Source organism: Sorex araneus, chromosome 4, assembly GCF_027595985.1.
Source record: "Sorex araneus isolate mSorAra2 chromosome 4, mSorAra2.pri, whole genome shotgun sequence".
Classification (NCBI taxonomy): Eukaryota; Metazoa; Chordata; class Mammalia; order Eulipotyphla; family Soricidae; genus Sorex; species Sorex araneus.
Genome location: NC_073305.1, coordinates 106,893,219 through 106,913,216, shown reverse-complemented (window position 1 = coordinate 106,913,216; position 19,998 = coordinate 106,893,219). Strand labels below are relative to the sequence as shown.

Genomic DNA, 19,998 nt, shown 5'->3' with positions numbered 1-19,998 from the left:
GATTTATATATTGAAAAAAAAAACCAAAGAATTTTAGTGTAATCATCTGTGTTGTAAGTTTGGGTCTGGCTATAAGAAGAAAGCATGTCACTGAATAGAACGATATTAGTTGTTTATGTAATTGCAAAAAAAATGTATTTCCAATAAGTTGATTTGAAATTATGACACTGACAGTATAAATAAACATGCATGCCACTGACCTAGTAAAGTAGTACCAAATGTGATTAAACTTTAATGGGAAAAAAAGAAACAGGTAGAAAGATAGGAACCAAATGGTTGCATATTTGTGAAGAAAGATCTGTTAAGATGTTTTATATATTTAAACTTCAGATAAAGTAAGGAGTTGAGTAAGAAACTGCAAAAGTAGAAAAAATGTGGGGGTCAGAGTGATAGTACAGGAGATAGGTCTCTTGCTTTCATGTGGCTGATGTGGATTCTGTCCCTGGTACGCCATATGTCCCTGAGTCCCACTAGAAGTGATCGCTGAGCACAGAGCTGTGAGTAATCTCTGAGCAGAGTTAGGTGTGGCCCCAAAACCAGAAAAAAATAAAAGAGGGGGAAGTGCATATGGATATTTATTATATTGTTGGCTGGTTGGGGGATTCTTTAAAGCAGTAAAGGAAATCATGAAGGAAAACAGAAGTATTAATAAAACTTACTGAGATGTCAAAGCATAATATGAAAGCCAAGTGTATTGTGGAAAAAATTATCAGAAATATAATAAAGTTGAAATCTTGAAATGTAGTTGAAATTAATTTGCTTAATATCTCCACCATGTCAGTATGAACATAAATGTAAGTTGAATTTAAAAACTTAGCTCCCTTATGATGCTGTCCACATTAAGAAATATATCATGTTTCAAAGTATGTATGTATAAAAGTTTTCTTGTGCTGTATATGAGAAAGATTGCTTTAGTTGACGCTGTTTTCTACATTGCATGCAAATTAGTATTGTTATTTGAGAAATAAAACAATCCTTGAAAAATGGCTGGATGTGAACTAGAGAAAACTGACCTGTAGGTGAATATTATGTGCCATATTTAGATTAGTAGTAGATAAGAAATTATTGACTAAATAACGAAGAGATACACTCAGCAGTATTTGGAAAGTGCAAATCAAAACTGCAGTGAGGGACTGGAGAGCTAGCAAAGGGGTTTGGGACCCCCATTCCATTGCTAGCCTCCCAAGCACCACTGGCACCCCGAAAAAGAAAAGCTCCTGGTATTTTGCTCAGCTCCTGTTACTCTGGTGATCAGTGTTTCTATTGAGTTTTTCATATCACCTACATTGCTCTTCGTTTATACTTACAGCTTTCTTATTTTGGCTCTCATATTTTCTTGGCTTGTGGACTGCCTGTGCCATCGTTTCTTTGAGTTAATCAAACACCCTTAAACATCCTCACTATGGTGTCACTAAAGTTATTGAGGATTTACTAGGCTGCTTCTTGTTTTCCCATTGTTTGCTGTGTTCCTGCGTGCTGAGGGTGAATCTTTGTAGGAATCCCCCTGAGATTCTCTGAGGCGTGAGGCTGGGAATTGCTCTTTTCCTTCCCTGCCTGTCTTCACCCAGTGATAGGAAGTATAACTGAGCAGTGTAAAATCTGATGAAATACTATAAAAATATCACATAGAGAACTTATTCCTATGTGACGGCATATCTGTTTATCAGTTCTTGTTCTGGTTTAGTATGAAAGTTTCTATCCTAGAGACATTTCCTTTTCTTCAAAAATGCAGTTAGTCTATTCATTTCTTTACAGCATGAATAGTTGTCTTTGTCAGGGAGCAAAATTAAGTCAAATATCTTGTATATCTTATTATTAACTAAATTTATTTTAAAACTTTTTACCTGAATATGGGACAAATGAATATGAGGGAATTTCTGCTCATTAGGATCTTAGGTTAGCATCTGGTAGGCGAGATATGCAAATATTTGATATGATAAATTAACATGTGATATTGAAAGGGAGTCCTAGAACATGTCTCATGATAGTGTTACTAATGTCATTATCTGAGGATTTACTATGCTATTTGGTGCTAGTTGAGCCTTCTGTGCTATTGTTATTGCTTATTGAGCTTAGTGAGATTCTGTGTAACTTTCCTTTCTAATTTTCTGGTGTTCTACTGTGCTGTCAGTATTGTGAAATTTGAGATGTTGCCCTGGGAGCTGTGTAACTGGGCCTTCCAAAGCAGGGTGGGTACTCAGTCTGCAACCATTCCAAGAAAGCTCTAGAGATCTGTGCCTGGGAACAGGGCCTACCTGGGTCAGCTCAGCTGCATCCTATCTGTGTGGAGCTGGGTTGTTCATATGCCCATGGAAGTCTCATGTAAGTGGGACTTCCCAGCCAGAGAAGACTCCAGAATCTGACCTGGAGACTGGCCTACTTGGGTTGGTTCTCTGCAGTGTCTTCTTAATATTTTTTAATAATGAAATTATTCTTTGGTCTTCATTTGGACATCAGTTGAAATATCAGACTTAAGAATATTCAAGAATTGTTGGTTGACACAAAGTACAAGTTACTCCCTCCTTTTCGTGTGTCTGTGAGGGGTTCGGAGTGTGATTGACTCTGCAGTGCTTAGGGCTGACGCCTGGCTGGGTACTCAAGAAATCATATGCTGGGGTTGGTTTGAACCAGGTCCATGATCTGCAAAACAGGCAAGTGCCTTAATGGCATTTCTCCAGCCCCTGGTCCAATTTTTAGTGCCCTTTAATATATCTCATAGATATTTTTGAAAAAAAAAATAATAATACCACTCAAAGTGACCCTTTTTTTAGTAAGGAGGTCAGAATTTTAATCCTAGATTCATGTCTTACATTGTGATTTTTTTTATTCACTATATCACTGTATCACTGTTGTCCTGTTGCTCATTGATTTGCTCGAGTGGGCATCAGTAATGTCTCATTAGTCCCTGTCGCGTGCAGGGTCAGGGGAATGAGGCCCATTATTGTTAGTGTTTTTGGCATATTGAATATGCCACAGGTAATTGCCAGGCTCTGCCGTGCGTGATTTTTATTAAATTTTTTTAGCAATAAATATTGTGCTTGGCAGACAGTTGAGGCTTTCAGCTTGAGGCTCTTTACCCCCTGAGTCCATGCTTTTCTTCCTTTATTTTTGTCTTTTTTGTTTGCTTCAGGGCCACACCTAGCTTTGTTGTGAGCAATCACAACTCATGGTGCTCAGGGGACCATGTGGGGTTCTGGGATCCAACCCAGGTGTGCAAGGCAAGCTCCCTGCCCGTTGTACTATCACTCCAGTCTTCTCTCTCTCTCTCTCTCTCTCTCTCTCTCTCTCTCTCTCTTGCTCTCTGCTCTTCTCTCTGTCTGCCCTCTTTCCTACCTCTTTCCTTCCTTCCCTCCCTCCTTTTGAGCACTGTGGTTTTCAAGACAGGTACTAAAAGGTCATCATGTTTGTTCAAGGCATTCAGTAATTTTTATCAGAAAGGCATAGCTGGAGTTTTTTAACTGGATGGTGGTTTTGGAGTGTGGACATGACTGCTAGCACTTCCGGAAGTACAGGGAGGTAGGGAGAGGTAGCCTATGGAAAGCCTGTAGATGTCAGCCACAAAATTCGCATATCTGAATTTTCAGCAGATTAATATCTCAGTGAGGTTTGTCCTGAGACAGTGGAGCTGGCTGGAGTATGGTGGCAGTTTTGGATTGTGGAAGCAAGCGGCTGCTGTGGCTCTATTTGGGCAGACACCAGGCTGACCCCCCCTCCATCCAATCTACCCCAAGTCTGTTCAGTCTTGTATGGGTCCAAGATTAACTGCAGCTTTTGATCTCTTGAGATTTATTTATGCATTTCTGAAGCAAGTTCGATAAATGAGATTATATGGCCGAGCCAGATGTGTTTTGTGCATGTGACTCACACATACCTAACTTCAAGCAGTTTTAATTTCTCTGGAAACTTAGTCCTGAGTAATTGGAATCCTGTCAGAGGCATAGTGGTGATTTTGGGGTATCAGGAAGTCTGGAGGCACTGTCAGGCAGCTGATGCATTCACCCCATGGATCCAGGTTAACCTGCTAGCATTATTGCAACCCCTAGGCTCCAGAGCTTTGGCATGGACCAGGACCAGGTTCAGGGCTGCTACCATTCTCTGTCTTGGCACTGCACCAACAAAGCCTGACCTCATCCTGGGTCTACAGATACTTGGTGCTCAGGGAAGAAATGTTGCGGGGCTGCCCTGCTAGTAGCTGAGCCATGGGTGCCACAGTGGCTTTTAGTACTGGCACAGCTTCTGCAAGAGAATTTCTGGGGCACAACAGCAATTCTAGGTGCCAGTCTGGCCTTGAAAAGTGCCTTTAAAAAGAATTGTCACATTTATTCCCGCAAAATTATGTAGTTGTTGTGCCATTGTGCGCTCCAGTTCAGTGTTCCAAGAGCTGCCACTGCTCCACCTGTCCCGGCCACCTGCATCCATACTGCTGTCTTCCAGAATGATCATTTCTAACTTTTATTGTCATACTTGCCTAACTATCCTAATATCCAAGACCAGGAAAAACAAGGGCCAAAGGGACCGATCAATGATGGAAGTAGGTAGAGGCCGTTAATTAATTTTTAATTTTATTTTAAATTCTTGTTTTTTAGGCCATATCCAGTGGGTGCTCTAAATTCAGGGGTCACTCCGTGGCTGAAGGGACTTTAGAGAGTACCTGGGACTGAATCTTGGGGTCGGCTGGGTATAAGACAAGCACCGTACCTGTTGTACTATCTCTCTAGCACCTACATTGTGGTTTTTATACAGGTTATTTAACTGAATTGTCTTGTATGATAAAAGAGGAAAACTGCCTAGCTTAAGTAAAATAAAGTGGTTTTATTGATCAGAAGATTTTTAGCTAGGAGTCATATTTAGGAGAAGATTTAAATTTTTGCTAACTAATGAGAAATTGGTGCATGTACATTGTTGAAAGATGAGAAGAAAATTAATTTCTGCATTATAATTTTTTATCCTTTTTTTTTTTTGGTAGCTGATACTTTATTTTCAAGGAAGTTGAATGGGAAATACAGGCTTGAGAGACTTGTCCCAACTGCAGTCTATCAGCACATGAAAATGCATAAAAGAATTCTGGGACACTTATCATCTGTATACTGTGTAACTTTTGATCGAACTGGCAGGCGGATATTTACTGTAAGTAGCTTTTAAAATCTTAATTCATATATGATACATTGCATATAGTTGAACATGTAACCAAATTAATGTTTGTCCTTTTAATAACAAATTAAGAATTAATGCAAAACAGTTTATTGTAACAGAAGATTTTACTTTGGGGAGAGCTTTATTCTAATTTGGAAAGTTCCTGAAAGACATGTATGTAGCATTTAACAGTTGATATAGCAGGAGTTAATGTAGTTTTCACATATTAAATTGAATACGGAATTTTTTTTGTTATAAAATAATTTTAATTTTGAAGCCAAGTATTTTGAAATTTTTTTAAGCCAATTGTAGTGTATTATTAAATGTTTCACTATTAGGTATATGGTTATTATGGAAATTTCTCTTCAAATAGTGGTAGAAAAAGTTTTAAGCATATCACTCTTTCTTACTAGCTGAATCCTCAGCATCTCATTCTTCTGCTATCTGATGTGTTTAAGGATACTTCTTGAACTTATTTATTTTATTAATATAAAGATAAAATATTACTCACTTAGAGAAATGTTAGGAAACATTTTTACTTTAATATGCTTTGACTTTCATATCCTCTAGGGGTAATACTACACAATTTTGCTTGTATTTAAATAATGCTCTGTGAGCTGTGCATTCATTCACAAGATTGTTAATTTTCTTCAGAATAAGAAAGTGGAAAGTTGAAGTGACAATTCTTATTTTTGTCATTGAAGAAAGTAGCTGCTAATTTTACATTCTGACGATTAGAAATTCCTCTTTTAAGTAAATATGCTTGTAAACAGACTATTTAAATTTACTTTTCTATCTGTATACTCAGTCATCTGTAGAACACAAAACAGCATGATGTGAGAAACCGTTCTTAAACAGCTTTCTCCTGGCTTTAATTCATTCTAGGCATTAGTAGACCTTTAATATTCTCCCCTTTCACCTTTTCATTTATTTCCATAATACTCTCCCCTTTCACCTTCTTATTTCTTCCCATTGATCTTTATGAGGCAAAATAAAAGTGAATTTTTTAAATATTTTATTGAGAGGTTCTGCATTTTGAGAGTAGTGAACAGATATATTTGCTAAAGTGCTTGATACCCCATTACTAGTCATTAGTTCTCAAATATTGAAAATTACATTTAGACATTTCAAATTTATTACACTAACACTCAGATTCAACTCAAATAAGTTTAGGATTTCTATTCAAAAAAAATCTTTAAAATGTGGTAGTAAACTGAAATAATGAGAAAAGACATGGTGCTTTTTACTTTATTTGGGGTGAGTACGTTTATGCCATTGAAATTGAGAAATATATGAGGCCAGAGAATAGCTAAATGTGCTTAGTAAATGATTTGTGTGCTGGAAATCTGGGTTTATTCCCTGCACGGCATAGTTTTCCAAGAACCTTGAGAAGGGATCTTCAAGCACCATCAGGTTTAGCCCCCAAACCAAAAGTAAATAAATATGTCATGCAGTTGTTTTTTGGGTGGAGGGTGTCACACTTGGTGATGCACAGGGATCACTCCTGGCTCTGCACTCAGGAATTACTCCTGGCGGTGCTCAGGGGACCATATGGGATTCTGGGAATCAAACCCTGGTCGGCTGCATGCAAGGCAAACACCCTACCCACTATGCTATCACTCCAGCCCCCTGTTATGCAATTTTTATGTTAGCAGAGTTTCTCATATGAATTTCTTTTTTTTTTAATGATAGGGATAATGGTAAGCATCTGTTGTTCTTGAAACATTATGGTTTGATTTGAATTTGATGCGTAATCTCTTAGACGTTTGATAGAAAATGCAATTGATGTAGGAATTTAGTTAAATTGTAGGTATGAGTTAGAAAAGCAACACTCTCAAGGAAGGAGTTAGGGAGTTTTTGACCTTTAGGTCAAATCCAACCTATCACCTCTTTTTTTGTAAATTAAAATTGATTCACCACATGCTTACTCAGTTGTTTATTTACTAAAACAGAGTCGAGTGTGGCAGTTGTAGATAACTGTCTTTTTTACTGATGCTTTTGCTTTGGGCTGGTTTCTTTGTTGGTGGTGGTTGGGGGAAGGAATTGGTAAGGTTCTATCTAGGAATGAACCCAGGTCCTCAGACAGCATGTGAAACAAGTTCTCCACCAGTGAGTTACAACTATGATTCTTTATTTCCTATTTGGCAGGAACTGAGGGGGATGGAATATAATGCTACTTAAGTGAAGAAGAAGCTGTTTTAAATAATTTTCCTTTAGTTGGCAACATAAACAGAAGAAACTTGTCACTGTACTTTTTTGGTGGTCTTGTAAGATGTCTTTAAAATAGGTTGCATAGTTTATTACTTATTCCAAATTCATAGTCTACCAATTTTTTTTGTTGCTCAACCCCACCCAGTGGTAATGCTTTGGAACAATAGCGTTGTTTGGGAGGACATGAGGTGCTGGGGAATTGAACTCAGGGCATCCAGTACATTAGTCATGTGTGCTGCCATTTTGAACCGTATCTCCAACCCTCATAGTTTTTTAAAGGTGATTTTCAGATACACATTTTGACATATTACTCTGTGATAAGAAATTCAAAGATAAGCAAGCACTGTTCTTTAAATCTTTCTTGTGTTTTTGTCATTGGAGGTGGCAATAGGATGACCGACCTACCTTCCTTCCTTCCTTCCTTCCTTCCTTCCTTCCTTCCTTCCTTCCTTCCTTCCTTCCTTCCTTCCTTCCTTCCTTCCTTCCTTCCTTCCTTCCCTCCCTCCCTCCCTCCCTCCCTCCTTCCTCCCTCCCTCCCTCCCTCCCTCCCTCCCTCCCTCCCTCCCTCCCTGTTTTTTGGGTCATACCATTTGATACTCAAGGGTTCCTCCTGGCTCTGCACTCAGGAGTTATTCCTGTGGTGCGTGGGGGAGCCATGTGGGATGCTGGGGATTGAACCCAGGTCAGCCATATGCAAGGCAAACATCCTACCCATTGTACTATTACTCCTGCCCTGGGATACATAATTTTCGCTGTTCATATTATTTTAAACAGTAGATTGCTAGTTGGCCTTCCCTCATCTGACTGGGAACACGATAGCTGCTAATGTTTTGAGAATCAGTCTTTAAAATTGATAGAAAAAGCATTATTGTAGATCATTATTGACTAGTGAAAGGTTTCTGTAAGAGAACATCCTATTGTTAAAGAAATAAAAAATTCAGCAATAGATCATTCAGTATTTTTTGTATTTGGTACTTAAAGACCTTGTACTTGCATTATTAAAGTTTTTATATAGATATATTTGAAACCTTTATTCCAAGGAATTGCTCATCTTCATTCCTTTCTGATAAGGAACACAGGCACTTTAGTCTTGGTCAGGAAAGCGTTAGTTTTGGGAAATAGGAATATGACTAAGTGGTAGAGTATGCATGGCGTGTCTTTTGATAGCCATTTTTTGAACACTGTTGGGTGTAACACTGAACTTTTAAGCTTACACCATCAATTAAGCATGACCTCTGTTTGGTTCAACTCGCAGCTTTACCAGTTATTAGTATCACAATTTAAATCGATGACCTCACCATTAATTTTAAGTTTTTACTTTTTTTTTCTATTTAAAAAAGGGAGGAGAATTGATAAAAAGTACCAATTACACAGGATTTCTGTGGGATTATCTGATAAACACATATAAGTAGTATAGTACACATGTAGTACATAGTAAGCAGTGTAAGCAGTCATTACATTGCAGCACTTGTAAATTTATAAATTTAAATTTTGCCCTTATTTAGTTAAATCTTACTTATGAATGTTATGAAAGATTTAAACCAAACTAATTATAATTGATCGTGAAATTCTGTATCAGAAAATTGTATCAATATTTTGTATTAGAATATCATAAAGATGTGTTTTCAGTAGAATAATGAGGAAAATTCAGCAAGTGAGGTGGCCTAGTTACAATGTTTGATATTTCTCTAATTCTCTTTAGTTTTTAATTTTTTTTAACATGAGTACAGAAGCATCACCTTTAAAGTACTTATTCCAGAAAAGCAGAGTTAGAGCCACAAAGATGACTTAGAGGACTGAAGCATATTCTTTGCCTTGCATTCATTTCTAGTCCCTTCATAGTTTCCCTACCATCACTGGAAACATCCTCCATATACCTTGCTACAAAAACAACTGATGTATTCTTTCAGTATTAAGCAGATTGCTTAAAATACAAAAGTATTTTAAAGACTATAAATCATACTTCTTTTTTTTTCAGATCTGTTTTTCCAATAAGGCAGAAGAGTCTGTTTATTTCCAAAATGCACTTTATTGATCCCTTTAATAACCTTAAATGTTTTATGAGCCACACCTGTTTCCTAAAGAGTTCACAGATGGTTAACAGACAGTATTGATAGAATGTGCTTAGAAGCTTAGTATCTCTGTATCACTGTCATCCCATTGTTCATCGATTTGCTCGAGCGGCCACCAGTAACATATCCATTTGTCCTGGACCTGAGATTTTAGCAGCCTCCCTTTACTCATCCTTCCCAATGGTGCCACATTGGAGGCTCTTTCAGAGTCAGAGGAATGAGACCTATCATTGTTACTGTTCTTGGCATATTGAATATGCTACGGGGAGCTTGCCAGGCTCTGCCGAAGAAGCTTAGTAAAGGGTGAATAAACTAGATTGAGGAATCATAGGAAAGAGATACCTAGACCAGTTTGTGGTAGAAGATTTAAAAATATTACTAGAGATGGAAGATCTATTGAGTTGATGTCTGCATAGTACAGACTAGGGCAAACTTTGGGAAACTAATGGTGCAGTTGTGTATTGTTGTATAGGCATAGAATAAGTATAGGTCAACATTAAGCAAGAATGAGTGTTGGTACGGGACAAAAATCAATGTCTTGTGATATTCTAAAGTGTAGGTTTCCTGAAGATAATATGAAATAGAACAGTGAGTAGAATCTATATTTTTAATGACTCCTTTGGCATCATAGTAGAAGGTTGGTTGTTAAAGAATTCTGGCTTTGCTCCATTAAAGAGATCATAGGGACTTTTAATATAGTAACACTGAAAGTGGAGGGGAATTTACAGATTACAAAAAGAACCTTTAAAGAACACTTAAGGAATAAAAAGGAAGATATAGGTAGACACATTTTAAACTAGTATGACAGATTAGAAAGTCCTTTTATTTACTGAAGAATGGATCTAGCAGGTTTGTGAAGGTGATTGTTGAATTTTTGGTCTCATATAGGTAGCCAAATAGTAGTAATGCTTAATAGGTAGTGGAAGCTCAGGAAAGCTTGGGACTCATTGAATGTGGAAATTAATTATATACTCTTATATGTGTCTCATGTAAGAAGACTTAAAACAAACTTCTAAAGATTAGAAACAGTTCAGTTCATTCAAGCTATAGGAAAAAATTGTAAATCAAACTGCTACCATAGAATCTCTAGAAAAATTTGTAAAGTTTTTGTTTGCTTTTGGTGATGGGATTGAACCCAGATTCTTACATGCAAGGCAAATGCTTTACTACTAAGCCACATTACCCAGCAGATAGGAAGAGGATCTCAAAAAAAATCAAAGGATTACTGTTTAATGAAAGATGAGAACCTCAGGTATAACTAGAACTGAAGATTGTTTTTTGCCTTGGACAGCATCTTTTAATAGTCTTGACAAAAAGTTAGTTTTGGCATTACGGATAAGAGTGAAGTTGTAATGCACTTAGATGGAAATCGAAAAAACGAAGAGATTTGGCATAGATTTTCTGACTATGGAGTACGGTGTATACCTATTAGATTTTTCTACTCTGTTGCAGTAAATTTTTTTGTGTCTATTAAGTTGTGAGCTTTTTAATAGCAATGGCTTTTTCTCAAACTTTTGTCAAAATCTGTAGTGCATTACAGAATGTTTAGTTTATATTATAGGCATTCAGTACATAATGAATCAGCCAGTCAGATTTAAAATGAATAATGTTCTGTGTTGCAAGACACTTGGAATCTACTCGAAGACATAAAGAGATGTTTGCAAGACAATTTTTTTTTTTGCCTCTGCCTATGCTCCATTTACTGATCTTTTTTGTGTACTTCAGGTTTGTAAAAGCTCATTATGATACTGAGCCTATGTACTACCTAGGATTGTTTTTTGCAAATATATCCCTGAGTCTTCACATACAATGTTCTTAGAAGCTTTCTTGATTACCTTCCTTTCCCAGTGTTCATCATTGTCTGTCACTTTACTTTGCTATACTTTTCTTAAAATATGTACGATTGTCAACAGTTCTTTTTTTTTTTTTTTTAAATCATCTTACTAAACTAAATGTGGACAGAAAGGGACCTGGACTTTTCTGTTACCTTAACTAAAATCGGGGTCTATGAACTTAAACTCATTGAAGCAAGTGAATGTCATGGGGAAACTAATCTTTACAGTAGACTTCTAGCTGATTACTGAGGAAATAATCTTTTGTGAACCATCATGTGCTGATTGACTTGTGTCCTCAACTGAAGCTAAGCCTAATAGAGGATCTTGGTTTGAAGTATATTCTCAAAATACTAATGGATTAAATTGGGGTGTAGGGAGGGGAGTGGGTAGTGAAACTTTGAAAATAGTAAAATTGCAGAGTTAGCTTTACTCATGGGATAGAGAAACTTTTTATGTCTTTTGAAGTGCTACACGGAGAAAATCTCATCATGGTCTCCTTGCCAAAATTATGGCCTAGATATCATTATGAAGATACACTAGGCAGACTTATATAAGAAGACAATAAAAGTAAAATCTAGCATTTTTGTTTGTGGGGTTTGGGTAAACAATTTGTTGCCTATAGACTGGATGGCAGTTTTCTTAATATTTCAATTTACATAGATGAGTGTCCTTGTTTTAAAGAAAAAATACACTGGGAAACATTGAAAGTAAGGGTATCAACTTCTGCAGCCTCCTCTTAAATGCAACAAAAGACTACTGGGAATGAGTTGGTAGTGTGTGTTTGTGTATGACAGGGAGTGAAAAAGAAATGAAGAGAAAGCCAATTAAGAAAGGTGGGGATGGAGAAAATGCCATGTATTAATAGTTGGTGAATCTGTAAGATGTTGGTAAGACAGACACTGGTACTATAAGCATGTCACATGTATATAACTTAAAAATTCTCTAAGTTTAAAAATCAAAAATTTGTTTAAGTAATGGGGAGTAGAAACAATAATCAGTAACTTTGGTAGTAATGGAGAGAAGAGCTATAAAAAGAGGGTAAATTTGTGAAGAACTACGGATCAAGGTGAGCAGTTGGAAAAATGAGAGTCTTAATTAATAGATACTGGGCTTTAAGAACAGATGAAGATGTGAAAGAGGTTTATTTGGTCCAGAAACATAATTAGGTTCACAATGGAGCATACTCTACTTTTAGTACAAAGAGTAGTGGTTAGGAAATGGGACTAAATTGTCTGCCAACAGGAAAAGAATAATGAATTAGGTACCACTTAGAACCAAAAGGGTTGCTAATTAGTCCCTCAAATTAATAAGATATTCCTGAATTTATAATGTGCTTATCTTCTTTTCCCTCACGATACCTGACATTTTGGAGCAGGATCAGAAGAAGTGATGATTAGGTGATACAAAGTAAATCATGGGCAGTGTAGGTGAATAAAGGAGTGAAAAAGCTGAGCAAATGTAGAAACAGTTGACACAGGTTTAGAGTAATTTGTAAGGGAAATGTCCTTAGATTGGTAAGAAAGAAAATCTCTGATCTCTTGAAAGAAACATTGAATTAAATTTATGTCATTTGCAGTTTTTAGCTCCTTGAAGAGCAAGCCACTTTCTGTTTTTGTTTTGGGGCATATCCTACAATGCTCAGGGCCTACTCCTGGTTCTGTACTGAGAGCTAATTTCTGTCAGGATTTAGATTATGTAGGGAGCTGGGGTTTGAACCTGGGATGACTGTATATGAGGCAAATATCCTACCCCACTATACTACTTTTCCCACCCACAAGCCCCTTTTTTAATTTAACTGATAAAAGTGACATTGTAGTATACCTGACAACATGAATGTGTTTAACATTCTTCAGATTCCATCAACATGAAATTAGACTCATAAAGCTATGTAGTAGCAGCAAAAGAAGTTAGAATTTGTTGATTCTGCCAAGGAATGCCAGATTTTTAAAATAAGTTTAAATATTTTCATATCAAAGTAATATTCTTTGCTTAGTAAGATTAATGCTTGGCTTTTAGAAGGGAAAGGTTTATTCATTTGCTTTCTAATTTGAAGTTGTCAGAAAAGTAACATGGTGTACAGTTTTCAGTTTTATGCTATTTTCTGTATATAGATTGATGTCAACCATTATCATTTACTGTTCTGTCATGTAAATTTGTTTATATTGAATATTTCACATAGCTGTCACCTAGTTTTCTTGCTTTTAGTTTAAATAAATGCATGAAGTTTAAGACTTTAAAAAAATCTTTCAGGGAAAAGGGGTGGGGGGATTAAAGTGTCTGCCTTGCACACAGCTTTTGCTGGTTTTATTCCAGGCACCATGTATGGTTCTCCTGAGTACCACAAGGAATAATCCCCTGAACACAGCTAATTGTGCCTTAGCCCCCTTTTTCTACCCCCCCACCCCAAAGTCATCTAGAAACTCTTAAATTGGGCAAATATAGACTTGGATAAAGTTCTTAATGAAATTTTCATGTTATTAGGTGGGACATTTTTTTTGAATTTTAAGGAGAATTTCTATGCTCAGGTATACATGGCAGAGTAGAAAGCCAGATATCACAGGGGCTGGTGTAATTAATACCAAAATACCAAGCCAGATCTATACCAGAAGTTACTTAGACTTTATACGTGGAGAATGTTCTTATTTGTTTTTACCTGAAGTTTGTCTCACAAAACATGATTTGGAACAAACTTTTCAGTGTTCAAAAGGGCCACAAAATATCTTAATAGACAAAGTGTATCTGTGGTGTGAAAAGATCCAGTTGTATGCTGGAAAGACTGGCACTACTAAAATACTGGCTTTTTTTTTTTTTTAAGTAACTGATTCTGGAGCTGTATGATTCAGAATTTTTTCCCTGTAACGTAAGCTACAAAGTATATTGCTTGTTTTAAAGGTACATGGTTTTACCTTTCTATACATGGCTTCTTTTGTTATGACAGTGGACTAAACAATTACTGCTAATTTTAAGCTATATCTATATGTTTAGGCAAATCTAAGTTTTTGTTTTAATCTGTTATCTAGTCTTTTCACAGATATTGTCTACACTGTATTTATTTCCTGGATTAAAGTAAGATACCCTTTTAGTTCTCTAGGCTTTTTATCTTTGCACTGACAAAAGATCTTGAAATAAAATGTGTAAATTCATCTTTTGGGGGGAGGGAGATGGTAGTTTGCTAGCTAACACAGCACGTTTTTTGCTTGTTGCTGAGTTTTTGTGTTTGTTTTTGCACCACATCTGGTGATACTCCGAAATCACTCCGGGTTCTATGCTTAGAAATCCTCTTGGTGGTACTCAGGAGACCATACGTGATGCAGAGATCAAATCAGGGTTTCCACATGCAAAGCAGGCACCTTAATTTCTATATTATTTCTTTGCCCCAAGCTTATACTCTGGATTGTTTTTCTGTCACCAGCTGGATCATATAGTCTTGTGATTTGTTTTAACATTTGTGCTAGGTTTGATGTTAATAAACACATATTAATACTCATGCACAATAATTATGACAATAATACTCATGCACAGTAATTATGACAATTTTACATTATTAAAATAAAACTAATGATTTACTATTGCCTCAAGTTTTTTATTTTGATTTTTGAGCCACACTTGGTGGTACTTAGGACTTTTTCCTGGCTCTGTTCTCAGGGATCATTCCTAGAGGTACCCTATGTGGTAGGGGGATCAAATCTGAGTCTTATGCGTTCAAGGCAAGTGCCTTACCCATTATCTCTTTACCCTGCCTTATGTTTGTTAAACAGTAGCATGATACTATACTTTGATTTTAAAAGAACTCTAAGGGAGCATTTTAAATTTTGCACCTAGCTCATAGATATATCAAAACTCATATGGGCTAAAAACATTAGAATGACTATGTTTAACCTATGTAAAAATGTTTTTCTTAGGCATTAGCAAATGGTGCAGCAGTTAGAATACATGCCAGTTTGATTCCTGGTATCACATGACCTCCCAAGCATCTCAGGATTTGGTGGTGGAGGCCCCATAGCATCTCTGGGATATGGCCCTGGTTGTCCCCCAGCCCAAGGAGCACAAGAAGCACTGTACCCTCAGGCTCTAGTATTGACCAGTGAGCCAATTAACTGGGTCTCACTAGGAGTGGCCTTTGGATTTCCTGAGCACTGACTTGGAGGCCCATAAAGTGCAGATAGTGAAGTAAAACAAAATCTTTAATAACTATATCCAGCCAGCTTAAAATCCAAATTCCGTTAGTCATTCAATCTTTCTTAGATAAATCCTTTCAAGCTAATTTTTAGTTTTTCCCACTTATACTATGTACACTTATACTATGCCTGGGTCCCGGTCCAGGCACTGGTGCGAGCAATGGCTGCTGCTTCTCTGCTGCCTGTGTTGGCCACTCGGCTGCTCTGGCCCGCACCGAGATGCCACTTCTTCTATCAGTCCTTCAACCACTCGGCCCTTCGAAATGAAGCTATTGTCATTTTTGAAAGGAAACTTGCCCTGCAGATCAAGCAGGAAGTGCGGCAGGCCAAGATCCAGAGACCATAAAACAAAGTTCCCGGAAGAGAGCGATGCAGAATCTTACTGGGCAGTGGTTGGCTTCAGGCCTCACCTGAGTGTGGTTCTGGTCAGTGAAAATCCTACATACAAGTCACTCCTATGTTCTCAACAAAACGCAGGCAACAGAGGATGTGGAAATCAACAGTGAGACAATTTTGAAACCAGTTTCAATTTCAGAAGAGAAACTATTGATTTTAATCAATAAACTAAATAATGATGATAATGTAGATCGCCTTCTTGTTCAGCTGCCTCTTCCAGAGCACATGATGAGAGAAAGATCTGCAATGCTATTTCTCCAGACAAGGATGTCAATGGCTTTCACCATCATCAATGTAGGGCGAATGTGTTTGGACCAGTATTCCATGTTACCAGCTGCCCCATGGAGTGTGTGGGAAATAATTAAGTGAACTGGCATTCCAACCTTAGGGAAGAATTGTGGTTGTGGCTGGAAGATCCAAAAATGTTGGCATGCCTATTGCAGTATTACTACACATAGATGGGGCACATGAGTGACCTGGAGATGATGCCACTCTTAACAATATCTCCTCAATACACCCCCAAAGAACAGCTGAACAAGCATACAATTCTTGCAGATATTGTCATCTCTGCTGCAGGCATTCCAAATCTTATCAAAGCAGATATGATTAAGGAAGGAGCTGTTGTCATTAATGTGGGAATAAACAGAGTTCAAGATCCCATCACTGCTAAACCCAAGTTGGTTGGAGATGTGGATTTTGAAGCAGGTGATCATACTATGGGAGGACATGGCAGAATCTCCTGCCCCCGCTCCAGGCTGTCTTCATCCTCAGAGGGGAGTGGGTTGAGTTTCCCTCCCTGTCCCAAGCAGAGCCCTGGCATCCAAAAACTTCCAGAACCCAGCCACCGTCATACTCAAGGCCACTTTCCACAGGCTCGGAGAAGCCTCACCCATGAAAGAACTGTAGGAGGAACCTAGGTATGCGGAACCTGTGGTTGAGATCTCCAAGCCTGCTCGGATTGAGGCTGCCCTCCTCCACCCAGATCCCCAGTTTTCCAGTAGCTTGGCAGCCACACCCACAAACTGCCCCCCCCCCCCGCGCCATATAGCCATGTAATCTCATCAGCGGCCAAGATCCAGAGACCATAAAACAAAGTTCCCGGAAGAGAGCGATGCAGAATCTTACACGGCAGAGCCTGCCAAGCTACCCGTGGCATATTCCATGTGCCAAAATCAGTACCAGTAATGGCTTCATTCCCCTGACCCTCAACGTGAAAGGGACAAATGGAGACTGGTGCCTGCTCCAGCGGGACAGTGATACTATGCACTAGCAACTTTTGTTATCTTGCCAAACCCCAGCCCTAGGGACAACTAAAGGTTACTGAAAATATATGACTTGTTTCTCCATAGGCATTGGAGCTTTGCTGAAAACTTGACATTGCAAAGTCCCCTGAGCACATAGCCAGGAGTAAGTCCTCAGCACAGCCAGGTATAGGGGGAAATAATCCCCCAAATATCAAAATTTCTGTTTCTGTCAGAATTCTTCTGAATTCTTCTGAATCTCCTTACATGTGAAGTCTTTGTATTCCTTCTGGCAAGGCCAGTCCATTCCTATGTGGTTGATCTCTCATCCCTTTCTCATTTATGGTGTTTCCATCTTAATGTCTGTAATTCTTCAGAGGTACAAGAGATGTGCCTGGGTTATACATCCCAGGACTTCATACTTGCACAGAATGTGCTTTCCCACTGAGCAATGTTCCTGTCCCTTGTCCAGAATTTTTTTTCTTAAGCATGCTTTTTTGAAAGATAAGTTTTATATACTTTTTGGTTTATTACTGATCTTACTAATATTTAAGGTATGCACATAGAAAGGAACTAGGCTTAGTTCTTTACATTTTGGTTTACTTGTTTTTTATAGTAATACTGTGCAGAAATACAGGTAAAAATAAGGCACAATAGACATGAACAATTTGCCCAAGATCAAACATCTATGATCATGTTATATCATTACCCGGGCATTTGACTATGCATACTAGGTTACTATATCTTTATCTCTCTATGCATAAAGATCTAGCCCAAACATTGTGACTTTTGCATTCCTTTCTAGAATCTTTCGACATTCAATAAAACCAGACTTCTTTCTTACTTGAACTGGAGCGATAGCACAGCGGGTAGGGCTTTTGCCTTGCATGCGGCCGCCCAGGTTTGATTCCTCCGTCCCTCTCAGAGAGCCCAGCAAGCTACCAAGAGTATCCCACCTGTGCGGCAGAGCCTGGCAAGCTCCCTGTGATGTATTCGATATGCCAAAAACAGTAACAACAGGTCTCACAATGGAGATGTTACTGGTGCCCACTCGAGCAAATATATGAGCAGCTGGATGACAATGACAGTGACTTTCTTACTTGGAGCTCTGATGACTAGTTGGATAGCACTTGGGGCATACTGCATTTATACTCTTTTGCTTTGTTTCATAAGGACAGGAATTTTGTTTCTTTGCATTTTGGGTGTCTGTCACATACTTAATCACAAAATAGATGGATAAATGAATGCACAATAATCAAAATTCTGGCTTGGGGGCCATACCCGGCTATGCTCAAGGGATAGGGGACTGGGGGACCATGTATGGTACCAGAGATCAAACCTGCATCAGTTGCATGCAAGTTAAGCGCCCTACCCAATGTACTATGAGTCTGGTACATGAATAATAAATTTTAAAGGTGAAGGAAATTTTAGAGATCACCCATCCTGTTAAACACCTTTTTCAGATGAGTGAGATTATGTGAATGTGTGCCAAATTTCAAAATAAATTATTCAAAATGGATAAAGACTAACTAATAAGCTTTATTAGTCTTTGTTGATTGGTGACCCATTTAATTTGTCTTAGATCTCAGTCAGCTGCTAGGGAGATAGAGCGAAAGACTGGAGCCTTTCATGTCCACACAGCAAATTCTGTTACCAACACTGTATTGCCCCCTTCCTAACGTCCACCCTGCAGTGCTGCCAGGTGTGCCACTGTGCCCAGGCAGCACTACATTGCTGGGAGTGGTCTCTGAGTCCCCTCACCACTACTTAAGAGATATCTCCCCTCTTCCCTGCAAAAAAAAAAAAGAACCTCAAAGAAATGGTTTTATAGCTACTTGAGTTTTCCATGTCACATTGGCAGTTTGATTTAGGGTACAGCATTTTTTCTGATCTTGAAGTACTGTGTGTTTATATATATATATATTGTGTTATGAAACAGATAAATGTACCTTCGTAGTAGATTCCTTGAGTAATTTATGATGTGTAAATGGGCAGGCCCTCCCTCCCCTCCCTCCCTCCCTCCCTCCCTCCCTCCCTTCCTTCCTTCCTTCCTTCCTTCCTTCCTTCCTTCCTTCCTTCCTTCCTTCCTTCCTTCCTTCCTTCCTTCCTTCCTTCCTTCCTTCCTTCCTTCCTTCCTTCCTTTCTTCCTTCTTCCCTCCCTCCCTCCATCTGATGGTGCTCAGGCCTTACTCCTAATTCTGAACTCAGGGATCACTTCTGCAGTGCCTGGGGGACCATATAGGGTGATGGGGATCAAACCCAAGTTTGCCGCATATCAGGCAAACACCTTATCCACTGTACCATCACTGACCACAGTTTCTTTTGTTTTTGTTCGTAAAATCGATTGTTATGTCATTTAAAAAAATCTGGTATGCAAACTTAGTAATCTGCATTCTGTTTATATTGCATATTTGTTTCCTATTTTGACTATTGAATCACTAGAAAGTATAGCAAAAGTTTTAATGTTTGAATCAAGAGGATTGTTATATAGGATAGAAAATGGTAGACTTTCAACTGTAAAATATATAAAATGTGAAGAAGAAAATGAAATAAGTTCTATGCTGTACTTAGGATATGTAAAATTTAACTGTTTATTTGTAAATATATTCATTGGAAAGTTTACTCTTTATAGATATTTTCTGCACTTATGATATTGTAGAAGAGTAAATAGGTAATTTGTTTATTTTTTATTGACTTTATAAAGTTAAAACTTATTTTTATGACTGAATTTTGGTCATTTTGTAATGATTAGCCTGAAGATCAGTGATTAAGTACTCATAGTTACAGTTTTAGCTGCTCAACAGAAAATGCCCCAAATTAACTTAATTTTATTTTCTAAATTTTTATTTTTTACCTTCCCTTCTATTGTTGCTGTGAGTGGACATTTGGTTGTGGTGCATGTCAGGGGCCATATATCCGTTTGGGAGCATGG

The 19,998-nt window shown here is 38.0% G+C and overlaps 1 protein-coding gene and 1 pseudogene across 4 annotated transcripts in view; both read left to right on the top strand.

Moving 5' to 3' along the window:
- PHIP (pleckstrin homology domain interacting protein) overlaps positions 1-19,998 on the top strand; it is a 142,635-nt gene that overhangs the window by 34,168 nt on the left and 88,469 nt on the right. For all 4 annotated transcript variants that reach the window (XM_055134740.1, XM_055134742.1, XM_055134743.1 and 1 more), the window contains exon 7: positions 4,967-5,127. In XM_055134740.1, the coding sequence (XP_054990715.1) occupies positions 4,967-5,127 (161 nt within the window). The remainder of the gene's footprint in view (positions 1-4,966; positions 5,128-19,998) is intronic.
- LOC105943055 (bifunctional methylenetetrahydrofolate dehydrogenase/cyclohydrolase, mitochondrial-like) lies at positions 15,464-16,782 on the top strand (annotated as a pseudogene).